Genomic DNA, 25,527 nt, shown 5'->3' with positions numbered 1-25,527 from the left:
ATAAAAATCAGAGGACTATTTGCTCCTTTGTGGATCTAGGTTTGCCATTTGAGTCTTAATCCAGTAACTGTTACAGTTATAGCTGCAAACCCTTTGACTGTGGAGCCACAGGTCCATTATGTCAGTGAACTGTACCTGTGGTAGAATCATACCTTCAACTTCAAGAAAGAGGAAAATGTGGCTTTCTTGTATCCAAGACAATCATTATAATACTTTGTATTTGGGAATAACAGTTTCTCTAAGATTTATTATGGAGTTGGCAACTTTTCCCTTCCCTCAGAGGAAGAGATGAACTTCCAGTCTTTTTCCTATACCGTCAAGCAGGTAAGTTCCATACACTATTCATGCAAAACTCAGTCTGGTGGATAGACTCTGACAATGCTTATCCAGCCTGTAGGTTTGATCCTGTAAGCAGGAGAATTGTTGGTCAAGTTTCTAATAAGCAAAAGGGCTTTATGTACCTGTACAGTTAACATTAGATGAGGTGGAATTCAGAGGTGCTCAAAAACTGACTTCAGAGACAAATGGGGCAGTTCACTACATTTGGGAATTAGCCCCGGTTGTTAAATACAGGTCCAGGAGCTTTTTAAATGGACTGAAGAAGATAATCAAATTTATGACTATGTATCAAAGATGGTGGAAATTTAAAGATTTTATGAAAAGATTTGTTCAATAACAACAAAAATTTTAGAAACCAATTCCTACTCAAACCAAACAGAATTAAATGTGCATTGAAATGTGCAGATCATTATCTATTACATCATTTGGTGTACTAAACGAGCTTGTTGGAATAACAGGTAAAGAAATACAGTTTTTAGTCAAGTTCATTTACTTCATTTACCTTGATGTAAATTGGCTCCTTGAAAAAGTTTACAAAATTAATTGATGCACTTGAAAGAATTGCCCCTTTCCACCAGCATTGCAAGTGTAGATTGCAACTCCATATACTATAGAACAACCAGCTATTAACATAGTTTTTCACATTTTTTTCCTTTACAAATTAGCATTGTAGCGATCTCTGTTCAGAAAGTCTTTATAAGCACGTTTTGCATCTGTTTTATTGTGCGGGATTCTTCCAAATGGTTCCAGATCATTGAAGCAGGCATCAAACACTTCATCCACAGCTTTTTCCGCAGTCTCTCTGCTAACTTTTCGAACAGCCAGAATGGAACGAATTGCTCTGTCTCGTACACAAGTCTAAAGTGGGAATTAGAAAAAGAAAATGTAATTATTTAAAAAAAAAAAAAAAAAAAAAAAAAGAATAAACCCATTTTTTTCCCTTTTTACAAAAAGATTTTGTCAAGTATCAACTCCTACTATATGTGCAATAATTTGGTGTCACAGAAGAGTAAAATAACATCTGCAATAAGCATTAAAAGACATTTCTGTTCAAATTTGTTTTAAGTATGTGTTTTAGTTTTCCATACCATTTCCATAAACTTCCAGATAAGAAAAGGATATTCCTCTCAACAGGAAAAAAAATAAAACTTGAGATTTGTTGTGGGTACCAAATATTTGTACAACTCAACTTGCACACAAGAGAAAATATGTCAAAAAGAAACATACATAAATCCCAGTTAGTACTTCTAACCCCCTTTATGTTGTAAAACATAAAGGAATGACTCCTCTAATAGTCTTTATTTTGATACCTCTCTTTATGACTACTTTTGCTTACACACTTTGTCTACTAAAAGATAAAAACAATGTAAGCATCTCCAGCTATAAGCTGACCACTGCTCTAGAATAAACAAAAACAATTATTTGGGATTCAACCTGTACTCTTCTCTACAAGTAGAAAGAAGCAGCTCCTCCAAGACATGCATGGTGTGACTGGTACCCTCTGTTCCTGACACATGGTAATATGGTTAGTATAACCAACGGTAAGGCACGCGTGCACAATATGCAACTGGGCTGGTCACAGATCACTCTTCCCTCCCTTTCTCCCTACCTCTCTGGTGCCAAGGTATGGGGGCACCCACTCACAGGGTTATTAAGGCCATTAGCATTATTAAGGCTCAGGTGCTGGGTCGTCAGGATGTGGTTACACCCATCACATAACTGTACAAGCACATGGAGCTTGGAACTGGGACACACAGAACTGGAAACTGTCTACAAGATCATGCAACAGCAAGCACTGAAAGCTAGACCAGCACTGCTGCTGGACAGCAAAACCCGTGAATCCTCTGGTGCCTCCACTGTCATCTTCCTGGAGGACTGAGTGAGTGGCTCATGTTCTTTTAGGTAAAGTCTGAGTCTGGCTTATGATTAATACACTGCTGACTAATCAGAATTTGACCTGATCTGCTGAGGGTCCAGGTGACTGAAAAGTCCGTGGAACTAAGAATTCTAGAAATTCTATGTAACTGTCAGCTACACTAAGTGGCAGAAATTGTAGATAACAACCTATGCTGATTGCTAACATATTATGCAACAATAAAGTGTAAAAATAATATATAATTATAACAAAAACCCCATGGCCAGTTGTCATTCTTTCAAGGATCTCTAAAACAACCTGCCTGTCCCTGTAGTGCTGGGTGACAAATGGTTATTTAGACCCCTTGTAATCCAGTTTTCAAACACTTAAGAGTTTTATGGCCTTAGAGTATTGCTGCTACATTTCCTGCAAACCCCATTTTTGTTGGGTTCTTATTGACCATCCATTGTCAGTGGTAATGCTATAGGACATAACTAAGTACTCTGGCATTTCACTTCAACAAAAATAATAAAGGTCTTCAGAAAAAATAATAAAAAATCCACCATGAACCGTTAAAGGTTAATTAAGCAAAGGTTGATTGAGTAGCAGGTCCACAGCTTATTCACAAGCACTGGTCCTGTCACACTACTGCTCTGCAAAAACGAAATTGCTGGGGAACACGGAAGAGATGAACAGTAACAAACTGACACTAATATCAAAACCTATGAAGAAGGAATGCTATTACAGACACACTTTGCAGATATAACTGATTATGCAAATTATGAAATTAAATTACAGACTAAAGTTACAGGAGGGTACTGTACCCTGAATCTGTAAAACAGCAGAAGGAGCTAACAGTGTAAAGGAAACAGTAGGAGTAAGGAGGAGGAATAGGAAAAAATAATGCAGAAAACTGAATATTAGGAGGGTTCTACTTTTCATTGAAGTATTCAGTCAGCTGCTACAACTGCAAGACACAACAGGAAACAATACAGTTTCCTGGCCAGACCAGACAAGATCAGGCTCCCTATGCATACCCCCCCTTTCTGTCCCCCCACCGCCTGTTAAGAATATGCTCCTGTCAGAGCAATGTGAGGAAGATGCAGATTACTCTGCAGCAATCAATGTTTCATGCAGCTGCAGTTCTGTTCTCTTTAGTAGAGAGATTTAAGAAAGAATCCAGCAATGGGAAATACATACAGAAAAACTGAGTGACAGGAGCCAAGAATGAGGCAGTAGGGAAAAAGGAAAAACAGCAAAGAAACAAAATGCGCAAACCGGACCTAGTACACGTCCAAAGGAAAACATGAGAAAGGAAAGGTGAGGGGCCTTGAGGAAGCTGAGACATAAAACAAACAAGAACTAAGTAGGGCTCAGTAACATGAGAACAAAATAAAGTGGGAGAAATGCAGGGCAGATAAAAGCTGTACAACAGTATTATGGATTCTCAGACATCTACTTCTTTCTGCAATGGAAGTATTGCAGAAAGTGTAAAAGGCAGTGATTGACTATGTAAAGAAGGCTCATAACAAATCAGTAGACGTTAATATCCATGGTCTTTACCTGATGGTGTGCTTTTAATCCAAATTTAAACCTGGCTATTTCATTCATCAGTGTACAGTCTCCACTGAGATTAGCAGCTCGAATCTAATGAGGAAAAAAATACAGTGAAATAGAAGATCAGAGAAAGACGTGGAAATACAAAGTTAAAAAAAAAAATAAAGATAACTTTTTTTCTCGATATCTTTCTGTTGGCTGCTGATAGAGAATATTCCCTTCCCACTTGTACTTATTAATACCTTTTTTAACCACCCACTCAACCCCAGTGAACGCAAAGTGTTACTGCTCAACATGTAGGCTTCTACAGGGCCAAAAGCTCGCATATTCTCAATGCTTAAATGATTGAGCAGAAAAGATGATACTTACATATACGGACTACTAAAAGAATATAGAAATTAAGATTCTCCTAAAACCATCTAGATTAAAAACTCATACAAGAGTCTGGAAGAAACACAGGAACTTTTCAAAGAGTACCACCTGCGATACCCAGAGGAGCAGGAATCCAGCAATTATACAGAATGGCTTTACTGATACCATAAGAATTTAAAAAGTGAGGTAATTTTTTATCTACAAAAAATATAAAGACAATACATGATGACGTGAATCTTTTCCAGAGCAAATATGAATAAAATTAATGTTTATGAAATCTGATCACATCAATTCACATCAATTCTCTTAAATCCTATTTATACATGAAACCAGGGCATATCTTAAGTCTGGAATCAAATATGTTCTCAAAAAAATACATACCAACTCTGTAAAATACTGTTATATCATTTTATTTTTAAAAAGTATAGTTAAGCCATCTAATTCACTCAGTGACAGAAATGTCGTTTCATAATATTAATCATAAGGCAAAGCTTTTCAGTGGTCAAACAACAGGAATTACATCAGATATCAGATACAGGCACAATACGCAAGTTGTGTATATAAGAGAAATCCTTACTAGCCTGTGTTCACTGTTTAATTTCACCTACTAATGCATCAAATTTCTGAGGCCTTTCAAGCCCCACGTCCCCACGTCCGCTGAAATGGACATGGAGTCAAAACTAAAAGCATTATTAGCAACATCACAATCAAAAAAAGTGAGAAGGCGAGATTACTGTTAACCAGAAAATATAAACCAACAAAAAATATACCCAACAAACAGATTTGCAGGAGAGAAAAGGAACACTATAAATATTCAATTAAGATGTGAATGTGTGCTAATCTCCAACTATTCTTACTTAGTAATAACCACTTCTTGTTATGCTTGCACGCACAGGGACCACATTTTACTTAGTATGACACTGACATATTAATATTTGTGAAAACAAGATACTTGTTCTCTGATTGAAGCTGTTTAAGTTGATCAGACAGAAAGGACAAAACGTATTAAGAGAATCAATCAAATGAAGTTTGTATAACAGGATACCTAATTAAACATGAAGCATCCCTAATAACCAGCAGCAATGAATTCAATGGCAATGTTAGAAGCATTTTAACTTACCTCTGAACAGGCTAAGTGTTTGACGTTTTTAAACCAGTCAACATGTGCACGGCAGTGATCAAAAGCGTGTATCAATTCATGCGCAACCACACGGTTCATATGGGATTGCTGGCGAATGTTGTTCTGACACAGAACAATCTGTAGAAGGGATATAGGTAGTCTTTTCACCACGTTTCTTAGAGACCCATGCAGAACACCTACAGCAATTAGACTCTTTAGATTAATGTTTTTTTATCATCAGCAAGCCCACCATTCTTCAGTGTCCCAGCAGTGCCCAGTTCAATACAGCAGAACACCTTTCACATATCTATTTTCAGGACTTTAACTCAGGTATCAGCATGAATAAATCCAGTTTTCTTTTTTTCATCTGGGAACGGGACACTAAGAAAAACTGTAGCCTCCTGTAAGATGACAGTGTCTGATTCGGTGCCTACCTGAGATGTGGCAGAATCAAAACCTCCACTGACACAGCCATCACAGTTTTCGCAAGAAAAGTGCCGGTCATTGAAGACAGTGCTGAAAGGTCCAAATGAACAAAGTCTGGGACAAAGTCGAGGAACTCTGCTAAGTCTGCGTAATACGGATGGTACTACACAAAAGGGGACGAATTAGTTTACGTACCAACCAGATTGCTTCATAGCCGCAAGAAGCAGTTGAGCGTATGGATCTAGAAAAACATTGCTGCAATCAATTTCTCTAGAGAAAAGTTTTGGAAGTCGTCTATAATCAAAATACAGAGGCAGGGAAGGAAGGAAGCGCTGTGTACGCAAACTCATGCTTGCTAGCGTTCAACCTGAACGTGACACAAATGGCCCGGCCACCCCCCCACCACCCCGGTCACCCACTGAGCCGCGTCCCTAAGCACCGCGCCCACCCTTTCCTCGAACACCCCCGGGGACGGTGACCCCCCCGCCCCCCGGGCAGCCCGTCCCAGTGCCCGCTGCCCCCTCTGAGCAGAGATTTCTCCTCGCGGCCACCCCGCCCCTCCCCTGGCGCAACCTGCGGCCGCTCCCGGCCGAGCCAGGGGTGCGCTCAGGACCCTTACTCGTCTCCAGGCTCATCCGCAGCATCAGCTGGCAGCGGTTGTGGAAGGTGAAGAGGCTGCGCACCAGGAAGCCCTGCGGCTTCTTCTTGCGGTCGGGGAACAGCCGGTACCCGAGGTCATCCTCCTCCTCCTCCCCACCGCCCGCCGGCGGCGCGCCCCCCTCTGCCGCCATGGCCGCCCCCCCCCCCCGCTCCCTTCCCGGCCACCCTCCCGGCCACCGTCCCCGGCGGCAGGGCGATGGCGCATGCGCCGCATTCCCCTCCTCTTCCTCCTCCCCTCCCGCCGCGGGAGGCTGCATCGTGGGAGGAGGCCGGGCCGCGCGGCGGCGACGGCGGCCGGCAGCGGCCGCAAGAGGCGGGGTGTGGCGCAGGTGGGACGGGGCCGGGGTTGGGGCCGGGGGGTGTCGGTGAGGGGCCCTGGGCGCCGGGTGGGGCGCAGGAGGCTCCCGCTGAGCCCCGGGCAGCCCCGCGGTGCCGGGCGGGGGCCGGAGCGTGGCGCAGGCTGCCCGGAGGGGCTGTGGGGTCTCCTCCTTGGGGAGCCTCCGGAGCCGCCTGGGCGCGGCCCTGGGCAGCCTGCTCTGGGTGTCCCTGCTGGGGCTGGGGGTCCTGGTGGGCTCCTGGGGGCCCTTCAGCCTCAGCCGCTCCGGCCTTGCGTTTTCTGTTACTCTGAGATGCTTCGGAGCCCCAGAAAATGGCAAGGTTTAACGTGCCGCTAGGTTTTTAGTTGTGGAAGAGTGTTATTTTAGTTATTGGTAACGAAGGAAAAGCATCTTCGCCTAGGTGCCGCTGCCCGCAGTGTGTGGCGTGCCCGTGCCAGGTCACGTAGGGTTCCCCAGAACTGCCTGAGAGCTGTGGAGACGGCTCAGGACACAGCAACAGCAGGTGGAAAAACTAAAACACCCGTTATACTTGCAAATATGTTCAAAAATGCAGATTTTTGGCTTCATCTGAAGTTTCTTTCCACTTAGTTTAAAATAGACCAAATAGAAGAGATTAGGACAAATGTATTGCTAAGGCTAAGAAGCGTGTTGCCATCTGTGCACGTATCAGTGAGCAGCACAGCTGATGCATCAGGGTATGTGCTCAACTGCTTGCTCCCGAGGGTGGAGAAACCTTTCTGTTTGGGTAGCATTAAATCATTGCTAACCATGCGGTATGTCTTATGCATCTTTTATGAGACTGCTACCTATAATTATGGGCAGTGCATTGTATTGCAGAAGTCATTACCTTGGGCCCATATATTTTTATATTTCCATGCTATTATGTTGTTATCTTGCACACACGCTCTATCTGTGTGTGAGTATATATGAATATATAAAAATAAATGAACAGAACTTAGTCCTTTTTCTGCCATAACAACTTTGCGTGCAGTATCTCCATAAATAGCTTCTACTTACACGTGAGGATTGCAAAGGGTCCTGAAGCTCTTTCAGTTGAGAAGTTACTATCAACTATTCGTAGTGTTTTTGATAAAGTTTGTATTTAGTTTCATCCTGAGCTAATTAATCATAGTTGTTTTCAATGTATGTTTGCTTCATCCTTTCACTTTTTTTTTTTTTTTTTTTTGCTATGGATTGTTGCTTCATTTTTTTAATTGCAACCAAGGATGTTTTTAAGGCTGCTTATTACTCATGATTTGTCATACCTGTGATAATAAAATGTCTTTCACTTAAAAAGAAAATTCAGACAACAAAACTCATGAAGACGTATAAGCATTAAAAACTATTAAACAGTATTTTCAGGACTTGAAGGGCTGTGGGTGTGTAGAAAGAGCACATTCAAATAATATACTGAGTTGCCCTTCGTCTATATAATGTATTGCCGCCTCATGCATTTACTCTTTCCTGTCCTAAAAATGCATGCATATCTAAACATACGCAGTTTCTAAGGGCAGAAAATGCTTTTGGGGTTGGTTTGTCAGAAGCCTTGTACGTCTTAATCTGTAGTTGAGACTTAACGTGGAGTATTCTTTATTCTGTCTTCTGGGAAATACTACAGAAATTGCTTTGAACTATCATAGTTTATTATTATCCATTATCACCTTCAAGTCTTATAACTTACACTAAATTGGAGCATGACTTATATATATTTATATAATCTAAATTATATCAGAACAAATAATGTCTTCTCTTTGTTCCCTCCTCTTTCCCCCCCCCAAGACATTTAAGTTGTGTTTCTTTATGGTTTCTTCCTATCTAATGTTTTTACTGGGTTATTTGGGAAGTCTGTCTTGCATGCAAGTCAGATTTCTTCATTTTGAAGGAGCTAGCTTCCTTCAATACTTACTTTGAAATTCTCTTTAGGAAGTTTTCTCCTTGAAATTTGGCAGGTTACAATGACTGCACCAAGTAAAGCACTGGAGCTACAGCTGCAGATAAAGCAAAATGCTGAAGAGCTGCAGGATTTTATGAGAGAACTGGAGAGTTGGGAAAAAGATATTAAGGAAGTAGATTCTGAATTAAGGAAACAAAGTGGTGTTCCAGAAGAGGTAAAAATCGATGGACTTACAATTTTTATTAACTCAACTATTCGTTACATGACAGTGTTTTTAGTAACTTCTTGTTCCGTTCTTTTTCTTCCCTCCCATGAAGAGTCAAGCTACAGAAAGATAATCCTTTTGCAGATTTTTTATTTCAGAGAATCCAGTTAACTTTGGCAAAATTACACATGTTGGCTTATAATATTTGAGTAGATGGTATGAGCTAACCCAGCTGACTTGTTCCTCGTCTGAAGTAGATCGAGGATTCCTCTGCAAACTGTTCCACCAACAGAGCTGTGGGGTTGTAGCTTCTGGAGTTCATGAATGCTTTGTGACAATAAGTGTTTAATCAATTCCAGGTAGACCTAGGAGAATATTTCTATCTGTAGCATCACTGTTATTTATTTATTGTGGTCTCTTAATATATTAATGCTAGTTTTTCAGTGATACTCTGCAGAAAGTTGTTGTAAAACTTAACCTTGTATGACAAATCACAGAACTGTAGGGGTTGGAAGGGACCTTGAAAGATCATTGGGTCCAACCCCCCCTGCCAAAACAGGTTCCTCAGATCAGGCTGCCCAGGTAGGCGTTCAGACGGGCCTTGAATATGTCCAGAGAGAGAGACTACACAACCTCCCTAGGCAGCCTGTTCCAATGCTCTGTCACCCTCATCATGAAGTTCTTTCGCATGTCACTGCAGAACTTCCTGTGCTCTAACTTGCAGCCATTGTTTGCATAAAATACTTGTTAATTACCGTATACTGAAAGATTTATGCTTGTCTTTAGTGGTTTTGCAGAAATTCCTGAGAACAGCTTGCTTAATGGATTTCTAAAGTCAAACTAGCCAGCAGATACAGATATTATAGAAGTAGAAATATCTCTATATATTTCTATTTCTATTTAGAAATAGAAGTCTATCTATTTCTAATAATATTTCTGTAATATCTATACTGTAGACTATTCAGTACAAGTAAATAATAGTTATTCTGTTTTGTAATAAATTACTTATTTCAATCTAGAATTTACCACCAATTCGAAACAAGGCTTTTAAGAAAAAGAAGAAAAGCAAAAGTAAAGTCCCATCAAAGACAACCACTGAGGAAAACAAGAAAAACAAAATCAAGTCTTATGATTATGAAGCATGGGGAAAACTTGATGTGGTGAGTCAGGATATTTTCTTGTTAATTTAGTTTTCTCCCTAGGCACTTCTGTTTTGAAATCAGATTTACTCACTGTGCTGAATACTGTATGAATGTAGAAAGTAGCTTTTTCCACAAAAGGGGTTAACTTTAACATGCAGAATAATGAGAAATACTGCAGCTTCCTATTGATTCTGTTTTCATCCAGCAGATTTCTCTTCACTTAAAGTCAAATACAATCTTTTATCAATAGGCCTGTTAAAAGGTTATAATTCTTGTAGAATATAAGACTAAACATGGCTGTCAGTATTAGAAGATAAGTCTTGTGAAATGTAGAATGCAGAATGAAGAGGACTTAAGGAGTAGAGATTTTTAATCAGACGACTCATTTTCTTAGTCTTACTTGATTTATTTTGTATTGATAAGTTATAATAATAATAAATTTTGTCCCTTTTCAGGATAAAATACTGGAAGAACTTGATAAAGATGACAGTACTCATGATTCTGTGTCTCCAGAATCAGACTCTGAAGAAGACGGAATTCGTATAGATGCAGAAAAGGCTCTTGCAGAGAAGGAAAAGGTAATAGTATTATAAATGTTTATTATCTACAAAATAGTAACTTGGACGTAGGTACATTTGTAATTTGTTTTAAAAGATTGTCTGCTGAGATGAGAGTTCTGCTGGAATGTGCCTGCTCTTCAGATTTTTTTTTAATGTCTATGTTCCTGCCCATTATTCCAACACACAGGATTCTGACTACATTTCTGTTTCTCCTCATCACTGATTGCAGCAAAGGCTGTCACTCTACTTAATGTACGCTTATAGTGATCATTGTATTCGTGGATTTTTTTTTTCCATTAAAAAGTTGGACTGCTTTGTAGAATTGCTGTATAGACACACATGCTTACTGGAGCCTAAGGTATAAGTGCCCCAAGTGAAATCCCCAAGAATTTAAGATTGCTCCCTTTGTGAGGCCTCTGTGTCTCCGAATGATGGAGAAACTCATATGTCTCCACTGGCTTGGTAATGGCAAGTTGGTACCAGTTAAGTTTTTTACCCTGTTTTGCAAATAAAATACAATGAGACCTATCTTATGCTTCACCTTCTTAATGGGCATAGCAAGGATTTCTTTGGATAAAAAGTACAAAATCTTTGGTTGCTTTCAACAAGATGTTGATCAAACTTTGCCTTTGGGCAAGATAATAGGTATACAAAACAGCTCTTCTCATTGTGATCAAATCTGGGAGGAAGAAATAATAAATGCTAGTCGTCTGAACAACATTTAAGATGTGTGCCAAACAGTTTTCCACCTTGGGGCAAAAAATGCTTTTGCATTTGTGGAAGGAAAACCAAATAAATGCTGGTCTTTAGCTTTTCTCGGTATACAGGATCCTTATTAGGCATGTCATGCTCACCATCAGGGGCCTCTTGGATCTTGCTACAGACACATAGTAGATCTTGGACTCAGCAATGTTTCTTTGCAAGAAAAATGAACAAATTCTCTAAGGTTCTCACGTCATGATTTTGTCCTACATGACAGATTCAAGCACCAGAGACATGTAGTCAAGCCAGGATAGTAACTTTAGCCCTAATAATTTCCTCTTCAGAGTGAAAGTAGTAATTTATTGCATTCTGCCTTTTAGGTGCTTTCTTGTATATATCTCTTTATCTAAGACAGGAATACCCCCAAAATCAAACAGGAACACTTTTCAGCAGTACCAACAGTATCAACTGACCAAGTAGCACTCTTGGCATAGGAAAATAACAGAAAACATACTTTGCTTTTGTGTGACTAGTGAAAGCTTTACCTGTTTGTTCTGTGTTAATACTTTGTTTTTTAGTGTTGTGAAGAGTTTCATTTGTATGAGAGTTCCTTCCTCCCAGTCTTGGGCTTGCTAGGAGCCCAATATAATATTAGAAGTTTCTGTTAATCGTGTTGCATGCTGAATGCTTAATATCTGTGACCTGATACCATTGTGAAAGTCTTTTCAGGACTTTCCCCAAATAGTAACTAGGAGAAATCTGAATGTTAATAATACTGGGTGGAATGAATAAAGAGCATTAGATAAAGAGCACCTGAACTACATCAACTTGTAAGGTAGCTAGTCTAAGATAGTTATGTAGAAATTTATGAGGTTCTGAGAAAGTGTATTTAAAAACAACCATCTGATACCATCTGCCAGTCCATACTCTTCAGTAGAATTTCTTAGTGGCTTTGTTTTGTTTTTAAATTGTCTGCATGCATGACATCTGCCTACTCTCCCTACTGCTGTGAAATTCCCAGATGTATAATCTGCATTCTACACAGAGGAGAAATTGAGATATCTGTGAGTGTTATCATTTTGGCAGCAGATAAAAGCCATGTCCCAAAAGAGATGTAAATTAGAATATTTACCTAGGAAAGAGAGGATGCCAAATCTAATCTCTAAAACCTGAAAAAAAAAAAACACAAAACAACAACAACAAAAAACAAACAAACAAACTTCAGTAAACTTATATGGCAGTTCAAACAGCTTTGTACGTACTGCTTCTACATTTGTAGAAATGACCTACAGATACTGAAAGTTAGCATAATAAGAACAATTTACTGTATAAACAATGGTAAATATTTGGGATAGAATATTTAGTATTTTAGTTACAAGAAGTGTTTCACAGTAAAGCAGTAATTTGTGAGAGATGTTAAAAAAAACATTTGAGCATACTAAAATACAAGCTTTGATTACTGATTTTTGGTTTAAAAAAAAAAAGAACAAAAATGTATCTACACAGTAATTTCTTAAAATTACTATTTTCTTCTTATTTACAGGGTAACAACTACTTTAAACAAGGAAACTTTGATGAAGCTATAAAATGCTACACTAAAGGGATGCATTACGATCCGTACAATCCAGTATTGCCCACAAACAGAGCATCTGCTTTTTATAGAATGAAAAAGTAAGACCTGTATTGTTAAATCCTTAATACTTTTTTCTATGACATCCTACCTTCAATTTTCTTAATGTGTGTGTGTTTTTAACTTTTGATTATATTACTTATCATACTGTAATATGTAGGCCTATGTAAGGCTGGTTTCAAATTTGCTTTGCAGTTTCGAAGTGTAATAGGAATTGCTGTGACAAGGAATCTGGTAGTTTCTGTCATCTTGTTTTCCTTCTGTCTTTTCGTGCTTGAAATTCGCCACCTTCTGTGTTATAGCACAAGACTTCAAAAAAAGGAAAAACAGAAGTTTAGCATCCAACTTGCCTTTCTGGTTCTATGATCTCTATTTTTAAGGTTTTAATTTCTTTTGGGGGGAATTAAGGGTATAGGCGAGTTGGTTATTCTTTTTATTGCAGTAGAGATTGCTGACATCCGTTTTCCTTCGCTTTTCCCATATGTTCTGAATCAAGAGGTGTTTAAACACTTATTCTATACCCCTTGTGAAGCCTGAAAATTTATCACTTTAGGAAGGAGTAACTTGCTGAGGTTTTATTTTTTGTTTCCTAGATGTGTTCACTAATTCACTTTTTTTTTTTTTTTAAATAGGTTTTCTGTTGCAGAATCTGATTGTAATTTAGCACTTGCTTTAGATAAAAATTACATAAAGGCTTATGCCAGAAGAGGGGCTGCTCGCTTTGCTTTGAAAAATCTTCAAGGTGCTAAAGAAGGTGGGTCATCTTTAATCATTTCTTAAAAAACATGCACATTGTTTATCTGTGGGCTTGCCTAAAGCTTGTATGATTGGTGTATCTGACATAGGAATTCAATTTTCATATTCTGTAAACAAAAATAATGAAATACATATTGCATATTCTTCTGTGAGGGTGAAATTCAACCAGCAAGTCTAAATAATTACCATAGGTGTCCATAATTAAAGAATAATCCAGTATTAAATATCTTAGTGTTGTTTCTAATATCATGATTTTTAGGTAACTACAGAAAAGGGTTGTCTCCAGAAGAATGCTCTTATTTTATACTGTGGTTACAGGCCTATAATTCATACTTGAAACATTGTTTTCTGATCTTCTCAGATTATGAAAAAGTTCTAGAGCTGGATGCAAACAACTTTGAAGCAAAAAATGAACTGAAGAAAATTAATCAGGTAATAAGGTTGATAGGCCCCAACATAAATTAATACATCCTGTTTAGTTTGTATCAATTTATAACAAGAACTGAATTCAACACAATCTGATAGGCTTTTGCTGGCACTTCAAGTTCTCTGAAGTCAAAATCTGTAATTTAATGTCTTCTAGTTTTGGAGGTATGCATACATCAGCGTAATGGTGGGTTGGCAGATTATGACTGGATGTGTACATGAGCTTCTCTGGCTTTTTTAATCTTCTTCCATCAGGTGTTTTTTCAAGTTCTTGTCTTAATGATTTTTTTTAAAGTCACGTTTAGTGTTTTGGTACAAGGTAGCAGTACAGGTGTCAGAAAAATTATATATTCTCTTGGTAGCAGAGTAAAGCTAAACTGCTAGGCTGCTTGTAGTTCCACTGCTTGCTGTGCTATGCCAGACCAGAAAGTCAGTTTAAGCCTAGCAGAACAGAAACTCTTCTGCAAGTCTAACCTCTTTCGTGACAGGGAAAGAATGCTTATTATTATGATCTTACTAAAATATAAGAGTATCTAGCATTACCTCTTCAACAGTAGTTTTTAAAGTTCTTTACTTTAGATCTTTACTTCTTAAAAGTTTAGAATTTATTGTAACTCCTGTTCTGAAAATGTGTGAGGGAAATACCTACTGAGAAACAACATTTTTGCAGGCTCTATCATCAAAAGAAAGCTCGGGACAGAAGGAGTGTGAAGATCCAGTTAAACCAGAATTAACAGACAAAGAGAAGAGGCGCATTGAAGACGAGCAGCTCAAGCAGAAGGCTGTTACAGAAAAAGATCTCGTAAGTTGTAACTTTTAATGGAAGAAGAGAACTAGCAAACTAGAGCATAGTCTTGTGCTGTTAGCTTGTTAGCTCAAATTAAATTTGATTCTGTCCTGAACGTCATACATACAGTGTGCTTGATACACAGCTTAATTGCTGTTTCAGGCTCTGGTGGTGGTGGGAGGAAGGGGAGTCAGGTTCAGTTCTGTTTGGAATCTTCTGGGGGAATAATTGCAAGTTCGCTTTTAGAGCATCATTTGTACATGATAAATTTCAGATATATAGTAAGATAAAACCAGAACTATGTTTTACAAATAGCCCATTTGTCCAGTATTATGTGCATCTTGACTCTTGTCCAGCAAGGGTTGTAGACTATCTTTTGTTTTCAAACCACTGATGACATGGTGAAATGTAGTTATAAGAAGAACTTAAAGGAGTACAGGCAACAATGACAATGTTATTTCTGATAACGTTATTTCTGGGTATATTACCTTGACTCATAGTTGGCTTGTTGATTTCTCTCCCTCCCCACCACTGCAATTAAGAAATAACTTTACCTACTAAACTATAATTTTCTTACTATTCTTTTATCTACTTAACTTCTGACTTTTTATAAGTTTTCATTTTTCTTTTACTGGTTGTAAGAGGTTAGTAGGATTAAGAGTAGGGAAATAATGAAAGGATACATTAGGTAGGTAAACGGAACAAAAAGGGGCCACAGTAACAAAATGCTATTAGCTTTGGCTACAGAACCATTAACTTTGGGTGCCGCCTGGCTTATAGTGCACATCAAGAGTAAAGAAATATTACACGTGCATCATCTTCTCTGCTACTACTTTGCTCACTGGCAAAAAAAAAAAAAAAAAAAAAAGGCAGAGGCTGCAATTTGTACTTAACAGGATCAGTGTTGCCAGGAACAGCCCTACAGTCATTCAACTGTGCTGTCAACAACATACTGTACTAGACTAAAATTTCTTTACTGTGGCACCTCTCCTTTTGCCTACTTAATGTACCATTTCTTTCTTTTCCAACTAATCACCTTAAACTGTAGAGATAGCATTACTTTTAATCCGTGAAGTACTGGAAAAAAATAAGAAATTTTTGTGGTCTACCTCCAAAGGGTTTAGATATGAAAAAATGTCATAAATACCTGTATTGAAATTTGTGTTCTTTGTGATTCATCTTCTTGATATTGTGTCCTTGTCTACTAAAACGAAAAAAATAGCTAATTGCACTAGATCTTTCTCAACGTTACCTTTTCTCCGAACTTAACTATAACAGGGTAATGGTTATTTCAAAGAAGGGAAGTATGAGGCTGCAATAGAATGTTATACACGTGGTATAGCAGCAGATGGCACCAATGCACTTCTGCCAGCTAACAGAGCTATGGCCTATCTGAAGATTCAAAAGTAAGTAGGATTGCATGTACTGTATTGTTTCTTTATTTCTAATATAAGAAATTCTGTATGTAGTTCTGAACTAGAAGGAAGCCTGATCCAGTGGGTTTTCACCCAAGTTTCATTAGTCACTTGTTGCAATTCTTTCTAGAATTCAGTATGGAATAAATCATACTGAAAACAACAAGCGATTTAAAAACAACCGAATATGTGGGATCTCATAATGTATTTCATAGGAAAGAAGTTCTGAGAAAATAAAATAACATCAGTTTGAAATTATAATGAAACCTAAGTGATTTTTTTTTTAAAGTTTGACTTCTCATTCTTTCACACATGTAAAATTCTACATATTTACCTTTATCAAAGGACCGGCACCTTTGTCTTTTTTGGCTATAAAAACAGTCAGCTACTGAGTGTTGCCCTGTATGAAAAAGTGGATTGCAATTGCTAACTTGAAAAGGAATGGGTAGGAGCTTTTTCTGAGAATAAAGTAATCTTTAAAAATACTTCTCTAACTCTAATAGTTTGTACGTGTAATTTCTCTAATTAAACTTTTCTCACGTAATCCAGTAACAGTAGGAAATGCATACTTTCTACCAAATGAGCAAAATTCCAAATGACCGTTTTTGAAGTCTTTGAATGTTGCTTCTTTTTTTTTTTTTTTTTTTTTTTTTTTTTTTGCTTTGACTCCCTGTTGGTATAGGAGTTTAAACCTTTTAAATTGATGATAGCATGAGAAGCAGAGAGCTGAATGTTTTATCAGTCATCTCTTCTAATGTGTTGTGGCTGACCATGTACAGACAATGCACTGATCTCAAAGTATGCAATTATTAAGTAGACTGCATGGGTACTATTTCCGTTTAAGCCGTAGAGGATACCATAATGCAGGTAATGTCAGAGAATCAGAGGAAGTGATACTCTACTTGAATGGCCAAGAAGAAAACTGATAGTGTGAGATAAATCGGTATATTGTTTACACTTCAAAGAGGACTCAAACATGAAATGCAACAAAAGCTCATTGGTATTCTCATCAGCTCTGTAGGTTTTTGAGAGCTGAAAAAAATGTACTGTTTCTGTAAATTTAATGATAAATGGAGAGAAAAGGAATGAACAAAAATACTTTAATATTCACACATTGGAGTCATGATCAAACATAATTGGAATGACTTGATCTTAGAATGAAAGAAAATGACCTTAATACAAGAATATGCTGACTTATAATTTCTGATATTGTTAAAAATATGCTCTTTTATTTTATTTTTTGTTCTATGTTTTGGATCAGTGGTATATAGGTAATTAAGGTCTTTGTATTTTAACTTCTGTGTAGCTCTGTCTTTTAAGTTGAAATTGCTTAATTTGAAACTAATCATTAATTTTGTATTATTCTTTTGCTGAGATACGAAGAGGCAGAAAATGATTGTACGCAAGCTTTGCTGTTAGATGCCTCCTATTCTAAAGCTTTTGCCAGAAGAGGGGCTGCAAGAGTTGCTCTTGGAAAGTTAAAAGAAGCTATGCAAGGTATGACTCTGAATTAGGATGTGTGATGGGTAGAAGGACATAAGTAGAAATAGTAGAAGTAGATAAGTAAAAGGAGGTCCTGATTTTTGTTTTTAATCTTAAAATAACAATTAAATAACGTGCTGACTAGCTGAGGTTTCGGTGCAAAAGTTAGGATGAATGGGCTTAGTTGTTTTTCAATGAATATGTATAACTTTTATATTGGTATTCATATGATAGGAGGATGGGCTTGTGTGAAATTACAATTGCTACTTAATAGTAATAGTTTGAAAAATTAATGTAAAACTAGATTAAGATAGATATTAGGATGAGTTACCTGTCTCTAAGTATTTTATAGCTATGAGAACAAATGGGAGGTATAAAAATTTGCCATTAGAAAAATTAAATTCACAAATTTCAATTCGTAACTTGAAATGTGTACATTTTTCATATGTTGTCTTTCACTTCAGATTTTGAAGCTGTTCTGAAGCTGGAACCTGGAAATAAACAAGCAATAAATGAACTCACTAAAATAAGAAATGTATGTACACCAATGATTTTTTTTTTAATGTAAACCTACAGTAATAGTTTTTTCATTCTTTATTATGTAAATTTTAACAAATAATTATTTCTGAAACTTGCAGTTTTTCTGGCAAAATTACATTTTTAATTTTTTTTTCCAGGAATTAGCTGAGAAAGAACAGTTAGCTCAAGAATATAAAGAATATCCTGCAGTATTGATAAAAGAAGCAGAAATAAAGAATATAGTGAAACTCATTGATGATCCATCACTCCTGAAATCAACAGTGAGTTGTTTTTTTTTAAACAAACAAACAAACAAACAAAAAAACCTTTGTGAATTGCTATGTATAATGATGGGAAAAAGTAGAGTTTAAGTTACAATCAGCTTCTTGCATCTTCTGATAGATATATACTGCATGTGGAAATCTCAAAAGTTCAGAGATTTACTTTTGTGATATTTTTTCAAGAATGTAACTTCTGCATTTGTGTGTGTTCAACAGTATCCATAGTGTTGTACAGTATCCATAGTGCTATACAGGAAACATGGTGTGTATATATATCAACAGTATGAAATAGGGAGGCAACTCCACAACCCTCTCCTGAGTCCTAACATTATAGTTGAGAGTAAATGGGTGGCTAATGGGTAAATGGGTTCAGTCTCTCATGTTTGACTGCAGACTTGAGAAAGCTCTGGGTAAATGTCCCCTCTCTTTCATCAGCTGTTTCCAGTTCCTATAGCAACTGCTGTAGTAACAAGGCATGTTGCATACCCATCTCATACGTTGGTATCACTCAGGGCTACTGCGATAGCTTCGAGCCTGCAGTTTCATCCATGTATGCTGTGAAATAGCTGAATTATTTTTTTTCAAGAAGCAACATTTTTAAAGTCTGAATTATCATTCTGACTATAACCACTGATGGGTTACATATAACAAAATATGATGATACGGAGTATGCATTCTTGTGTAAATACAAAGTGTGTTCAAAATGTGTGGCTAGTTTTCGTAGGAAATAAGTGATTATTTTGATACCTTTCCTTTTTAAAGTATTATATGCTCTACAACCAGATGGTAAAAGTATATGTATTTAATACACTATCTTTAGAAACCTAAATTAATTTATTGTGAAGTAGCTGAAATATGACACCTGATTATAGACAGTTTTCAGTTTGGCTGCTAAGTTGAGATACTAGGCGGCATTTTTTCTGTGTAACCCTGTAAATTTTTTCTGTGTAATCTGTAACAAGTACAGATTAAGTATCTGTGTTCTTTGTACTGCCCAAGAACTGTAACTGTCTCATATCGAGTAGGCACTCTTAGCACAATGATGAGGTGTCATATTGTTAAAGCAAACCATATATTGTCTGTTCGTACCAACCATACAGGGCTTTTTGGGCATAATTTAAAGCAGTTTGCAAATTGTTGTGAAGACTTGCAGAGGGTTTATGTTAGAGCTGGGCAGAGAAATCTGCCATCTCTAAAAGTATAAATTGTTGAATATGTTTAGTTTAACCATGTATATTTGCATCAATATTCGTAGAGCAATTTAGATTCTATTCAAAGAATTCCAAAGTTACACTAACTGGTGCTTCATAAGACCTAGGAACATGGTGGTAGGTGATCAGAAATAATGGTGGTCATGCAGAGATGAAACGAACAAGCTGAAGCATTTTAATTACTCAGCATGTTCTCCAGTGGTAGGATTATTACCTTGTGTTGTATGCAACTTGGTCAGCCAGGAGGCCTGAGTTACAAATATTTATCTCAAAATATGAAGTTGAGAGATAAGTCATATGTTTATGGGTACTTCTTTGTTTAGCTAAATTACAAAGCTTGATCAGGTCATTGGTCAAAACTTTTTTTTTTTTTTTTTTTTGGGGGGGAACCCCCAAAACTTTTTTTTTTCTTTTTTACTGGAAAAACAGAATACAGATTCTGAGATACTGTAGGGGTATGCTGGTTTATAACAAATTGAGCAAATGATAATATTAGACTTCCTGTAGAAAGTCATGAAGCTTCCTTTTTTTGCCATTTATCTTCACTAAGTGTCTCCTGTGTGTTTCAACATACATGAAACTGGTTATGATGAAATTGTTTAATTATAAACAGGAGTTTCTCTGGTGCCAATACAGTGTATATTTATGTTGACATAAAGGCTTACATGCATGACATCAGGTGTGTGTTCTGTTTAGAAGCCTTTGCAAACAATACCCATTGAAGAAGTTGATGACGATATGCCAAATAGTGATTTCCCCAGCACTACTTCTTTCGTTAATAACTGTACAAATTTGACAAGTATTGAAGCAACAGAGAATCTGGATCAGGATGATCACTTAACTACAATGGACATTCCAAAAGCAAAGCAATTAAAAATAGAAGAAATCGCTGATACATCACCATTACAGTAAGTATAAAAATTCTGACCCTCTTTTAGTAAGGTAGATGTAGTTGAAATATAATCTTAATTCTTAAACTTCTACACGTGATGAGATATATAACATAATTTGGAGAATTTGAATTAAAAAAAATATGCAAAGAAACGTGCAGTTCTTACATGTCTGTCTCTTTGATCAAGTAGTGGTAGAAACACATATAGTCTGTTAGTGTCGTATGGAAAGTTAGTAGTTGCTCTTACATTTCAAAGAGGAAGAAACTGGAAATATTTTCCCATATTCCATATTCACTTCCTCGTGCACTGTATCTTTCCTTAGTACCTTTTATGGAATCCTGATTGAAGACTTTGTGAGGACTGCTTCCCCTTGCCTTTTTCAGCTCAGTCAGATGGATTTACCAGGTGTTGAAGAAAAAAGTAAATTCCTTAGTCATTTTATAATTTCTGAAAAAATAAATGGACTTAACTGAAAAATTATAGGACAAAAAATAGTGCCACTGTAACCAGTATTGAAATTGAAACAGGTTGCTCACTTGCCATGGTACTGTGGTTTAACCTCAGATGAACCTTCAGGTCAGTCAGATAACGACAGGAAAAGTGGGAATGGTTTTAAAGTGAAAGGGGAGATTTAGATTAGAGGTTTGGAGGAAATTCGTCATTCAGAGAGTGGTGAGGCAAAGGAACAGGTTGCCCAGAGAAGCTGTGAATGCCCCATCCCTGGAGGTGTTCAAGTGTTTTAGATTTTTTAGGATTTGAAAGGTCTCCTGTTAGGTCTCAGTGCAAAATTTCCTTTAATGTTTTCTAGATTACATACTTTGAAATCTCTCTTCAGGCTTCCTGCTAGTGTGAAAGGAATTTCACCAGTGTTGCATCCATCTTACACTACAAACAAGCAGGCAGAAAAAGAAATCAAAGCATCATATAGATCTGCTTCTGCAGTCCCTGCCATTCCTGCAAATTCTTTCCAGCTTGAATCTGATTTCAGGAAGCTGAAAGACTGCCCAGAAAAACTGTATTTGTATCTCAAGGTATGAAACGTATTATTGTTTGACAGTACTTTGATAGCATCAACTTAGGCGAAAAGGGTAGCTATGTTAGATTGTCTTAGCAGCGTGAAATAGTCCCTTTCTTTAATTGCCTGCACATAATTATAAGTAGCGTGAGCTGCATCCGAATAGTTCTCCTGTTGTGTCTGTCTTTTCACTTACCTCATGTAGAGTACAGTCTCTGTATAATCTGTCATCTTTTAAGCGTAGGCCCTAAGTCTGTAAACATATGAATATGTCAGCAAAGTGAAATTGTTTTCTTCAGATGAATGCTTCTAGGGTAATCAGACATATAGCAAAATTCTTCTCCCTTTATATTGAAAAAATACTTGAAACACATCAAGAAACAAATCAATCTACATCTATCAGCTTCTGCTGATACGTGTGTGTGTGTGTGTATGTGTGTGTGTGTATATATATATATATATATATACACAAAAATTGCTTAGAATGCTTTTTTTTAAAGAATGTAGCAAAAATCTTCTCAAGAAAAAAATAAAGCCAGACAAAACACACAAACAGTAATTTGTTAGTTTTCATGCACTTCCACCATTGCCCAAGACATCCTAAATATTCATTTATAATTCTTATGGCTCAAATGTGTTTTTTTTGCCTAAATAACATACCTTTCTTAATTTTCCCAAAGCAAATAGAGCCTTCGTTTTATCCAAAACTGTTCCAGAAGTCCTTAGATCCAGACTTGTTTAACCAGATACTGAAAATTCTACATGACTTCTACATTACGTAAGTTAAGCTTCTCTTTTGTTGTATATTGCTTGTTGCTATTCCTATCCTGCCCCTCACTTTTGGGCTTACAAAATTATTTTGAATATGTAGCATTACATGAATCCGAGTACAATACTTGGAATGATTTAATTCTTCCTTACTAAGAAATTAGACGTATCTTGAAAAGTCAGAAAAGTAAGGAAATAAACAGGTTCTACCTAGACTAACCTGTTAGTAACATTTAGATAGAATGAAATAATTTTTGTTCATGTTACTATGTATGTCCCATTATCACATATGGTTGCATGATATTAATTTTTTCTATTCCTGAAGCTAAGAAATGTATGTGGTTTAATTCTTCTATGCCATGCCTATTGTGATACACTCTGAATTCTTAATTACCTGCTAGAATTTTACAGTAGCTTGTAGTAAATGTATAGGAGCTAGAAGTTCTAATGTGAAAGGAATGACAATTTGTTCTGAAATTTCTGTCTCTGCTACCATTTGATTCTTAAATATCATTTACCTGTTGGAAGCAGTTTGTTACTTACATGGATTATGCTGTGAGCATGCATTCAAAATGCTGATCAGTCCTTGTTTTATGGAGAAAAGTAAATGTAAATGAATATTAGGCTTTTTTTCAGTTTCTGTAAATGCCCATCATTTGTGTGATGAGGCATTGTCCTATATTTGTGGTATGACTTAAAAAGGCTAGTAAGCTTAAGTTGTCTGCAGTAAGGTAAAAGGCATTTGTTCTGTAGGGTGGCAGAACAAGTTACAGAAGAAAAACACTCTTAGTTGTTAGTATTTGTAGCAAAGATGGTGCTTGCTTACTACTGCCTGTTGTCCAGAAGAATATAAAATGAACAAAATCTAGGAATTGCCTATACATATAAAAATGTCAGTAGCTGTAATGAGGTGCTTGTTATGACAAGGTGAAAGCATTAAATCATTTAATAGCTATTCTGTACATTAACAGCAATCATTTTGCATCAGTCCTTTTTTTTTTTTTTTTTTTTGTACTTCTCTGCTCTTGGTCTGTATTAAAAGGATGCTTGGATAAATATTTCTGGTTTTGGCTCTCTTCTAAGTCAGTGGAAGAATGCACAGGAAAGATGAGAATGGGAAAGGAATTCCATTGGTCCTTTCATTTCCTGAAGTCTTTAATATCGCTTGCAGCTACTGAATCTTTCTAATCAACAGTAGTTATTTTTATGTTTCTAATAATCTTCTACAGGAAAGAGGAGCCATCACTCATCCTTGAAGTCCTCCAGAGGCTATCTGAATTAAAAAGATTTGATATGGCAGTAATGTTTATGTCAGGCTCAGAGAAAAAAAGTAAGTAGTTCAGTACCATCTTCTAAAACTTGGTTTGTTGATACTGTATTTTGCAAGAAACGTGCAAAAGAGTGCTACTATTGTTTATTCCATGAAATAATAACTTAAGATTAGTTACTTGTCTAATTCAATGCTTTTTGATTACTTTAGAAGCCAATATGAAAATATATCACTTTTCTTAAATATTTTGATCATTTATTGAGACTTGAAAAAATACAGCTAAATCCTTCTGGTTTTGTCAGTAATACCACCACACTTTATTCTGATAAAATAACTTCTCATTACCACTTCAGTTTGTAACTAGCAATGCTACAAATTTATGAATTTGTATGAAGTCTTATATCTCAGGTCAAGGTGTACCAATTACAGTTTTCACAGCTATGACCACTTCAGCAATTATGATTTTAGTGTTGTCAAAAAAATCATATTTTTTTTTTAGCAAGCATATTTTTTTTTAATTTTTTTTTTTTTTTTTTTTAGAAACAAAGCAAGTGTTTCTAAACCTCTGTCCTGTCCTTGAGGCGTCACTTAGATTAGGTTGCAATCCAGGCTGACACTGGCTTGAATTCCAGGTTTATAAAACTGTGGTTTTCATGTCAAACACTTCTTGTTTTACCATGCCAGACAGACTAAGTAACAGTGAGACACTCACAAGCTAAACTTTTCTTTAGGAACAAGTAATGTTAGATTTACTCTCTACAATTGAGTTTCACTAATAACCATTATAATTTGAAAATTTTGTTATGTGAATCTCCTTACAATAAAATTAGTTGTTTGACTTACTGAAGTGCAAGTCAATTCCACTCAGGAATTGCCTTCACATCATAACCTGATGTAAGCTTTATCTGCCATCTGGCATTAACTTTTATCTTCTGCATTTAATGGTGTAGTGCCAAGATAGTAAACAAAATAAAATCTGTCTGTTTACGTTGTCAGTATTGTATATCCATTTAAGGAAATGTTGTTAGGCAATTCACGAGCATCAAAACAGAGGGTTTCTCTTTGCTGCCTTTCTTTATCCTCTGAGTAATCCTAAAAACTTACTCATATTTCAGCTATATAATGCTGAAAACCCTTACTCACAGAAGAAAGAGTTGAACTAATTTACGTTCTGACTGTTAATTGCAAAAATAATGGTTTGTGTTGGGATTTTTTTTACAGTTACACAGGTATTGTTCAGTCATGTGAAACACATGGGGTTGAAAGATACCCAGGTTGAAGAATTGGAGAAGAAATACGGCATTTTCTCTTAGTTTAGTGAGTTCACTGACATTACGCGTGTAAATTGCTGTTTCCACATTTTTGTCATGTGGAAATCATCTGAAGAAGCCTGTAAAGACTGGAGTTCTGTTGCTTTTGTATAAGTAATGAGATTCTTGAACTTGATTCACCGGAATGGCAAGTAGCTGGAGAAAGTTCTGCTGTCACGTTTGCTGTCCAGCACCTGAAATAATACAGATCTACATTCTTCAGTGGAATCAATTTGCCTAAAAAACAATTGGATCAATTGGCATTCAGGATTATGACTACAAATGGAGATCTCTATTAGAAAGAAAACATATATTTATACGCATCTTTTTTGGTAAGAATCAAATGGTGTATATTACAAACTTGCCTGTTGTTTTGTTTGTGTGTTTTTTTTTGTTTTGTTTTTTTTTTTTAGAAATTAAATGTTGAGTTGAAAATACCAAATATGTCTTTTTTTTTTTCTTACTCCGGTGCCTAAATCACTCCTCTAAGGACAGACCATGCCATAACATCCATAACATATAATCTGCAAAGAGAACCTAAGTTACAATAAGCAAAAAATTGCAGAATTCCTTTACTTCAGCTTATCCAAAAGC

At 36.7% G+C, this 25,527-nt stretch overlaps 2 protein-coding genes across 4 annotated transcripts; one reads left to right on the top strand and one right to left on the bottom strand.

Annotated features, from left to right (window-relative positions):
* Positions 1 to 637: 637 nt before the first annotated feature.
* ATP23 (ATP23 metallopeptidase and ATP synthase assembly factor homolog) lies at positions 638 to 6,413 on the bottom strand. The gene is made up of 5 exons (XM_032193691.1): positions 6,289 to 6,413; positions 5,678 to 5,832; positions 5,244 to 5,381; positions 3,758 to 3,841; positions 638 to 1,197 (listed from the first exon to the last, which is right to left on the bottom strand). The coding sequence occupies exons 1-5, from the start codon at positions 6,311 to 6,313 to the stop codon at positions 994 to 996; spliced, it is 606 nt and encodes a 201-aa protein (XP_032049582.1). The 5' UTR covers positions 6,314 to 6,413; the 3' UTR covers positions 638 to 993.
* A 165-nt stretch (positions 6,414 to 6,578) lies between these two features.
* Positions 6,579 to 25,312, top strand: RPAP3 (RNA polymerase II associated protein 3). Of its 3 annotated transcripts, none has more exons than XM_032203679.1 (17): positions 6,579 to 6,658; positions 8,617 to 8,775; positions 9,786 to 9,926; positions 10,364 to 10,486; positions 12,714 to 12,841; positions 13,433 to 13,554; positions 13,918 to 13,988; positions 14,653 to 14,784; positions 16,048 to 16,175; positions 17,560 to 17,681; positions 18,131 to 18,201; positions 18,344 to 18,466; positions 20,374 to 20,585; positions 21,406 to 21,601; positions 22,266 to 22,363; positions 23,583 to 23,683; positions 24,845 to 25,312. In XM_032203679.1, the coding sequence occupies exons 2-17, from the start codon at positions 8,623 to 8,625 to the stop codon at positions 24,934 to 24,936; spliced, it is 2,013 nt and encodes a 670-aa protein (XP_032059570.1). In that variant the 5' UTR covers positions 6,579 to 6,658; positions 8,617 to 8,622; the 3' UTR covers positions 24,937 to 25,312. The 3 variants fall into 3 exon arrangements, with proteins under 3 accessions (XP_032059570.1, XP_032059555.1, XP_032059562.1); XM_032203664.1 differs by having other exon boundaries at positions 21,379 to 21,601; XM_032203671.1 differs by lacking the exon at positions 6,579 to 6,658 and adding an exon at positions 7,151 to 7,169 and having other exon boundaries at positions 21,379 to 21,601.
* Positions 25,313 to 25,527: the final 215 nt, after the last annotated feature.

Source organism: Aythya fuligula, chromosome 1, assembly GCF_009819795.1.
Source record: "Aythya fuligula isolate bAytFul2 chromosome 1, bAytFul2.pri, whole genome shotgun sequence".
NCBI lineage: Eukaryota > Metazoa > Chordata > Aves > Anseriformes > Anatidae > Aythya > Aythya fuligula.
Note: the sequence above shows the minus strand (reverse complement) of the source record. Positions and strands in the feature narration are given on the sequence as shown.

Coding starts and splice junctions, on each gene's coding strand:
- ATP23 (XM_032193691.1), bottom strand. CDS start 6,313: ATGCTGCGGATGAGCCTGGAGACGA. Junction 5,382..5,677: donor TTGATTCTGCCACATCTCAG/GTAGGCACCGAA, acceptor TCCCTTCTACAG/ATTGTTCTGTGTCAGAACAA. Junction 1,198..3,757: donor GATTAAAAGCACACCATCAG/GTAAAGACCATG, acceptor TTCCCACTTTAG/ACTTGTGTACGAGACAGAGC.
- RPAP3 (XM_032203664.1), top strand. CDS start 8,623: ATGACTGCACCAAGTAAAGCACTGGAGCTACAGCTGCAGATAAAGCAA. Junction 12,842..13,432: donor GCTTTTTATAGAATGAAAAA/GTAAGACCTGTA, acceptor TTTTTTAAATAG/GTTTTCTGTTGCAGAATCTG. Junction 21,602..22,265: donor AACTGTATTTGTATCTCAAG/GTATGAAACGTA, acceptor ATTTTCCCAAAG/CAAATAGAGCCTTCGTTTTA.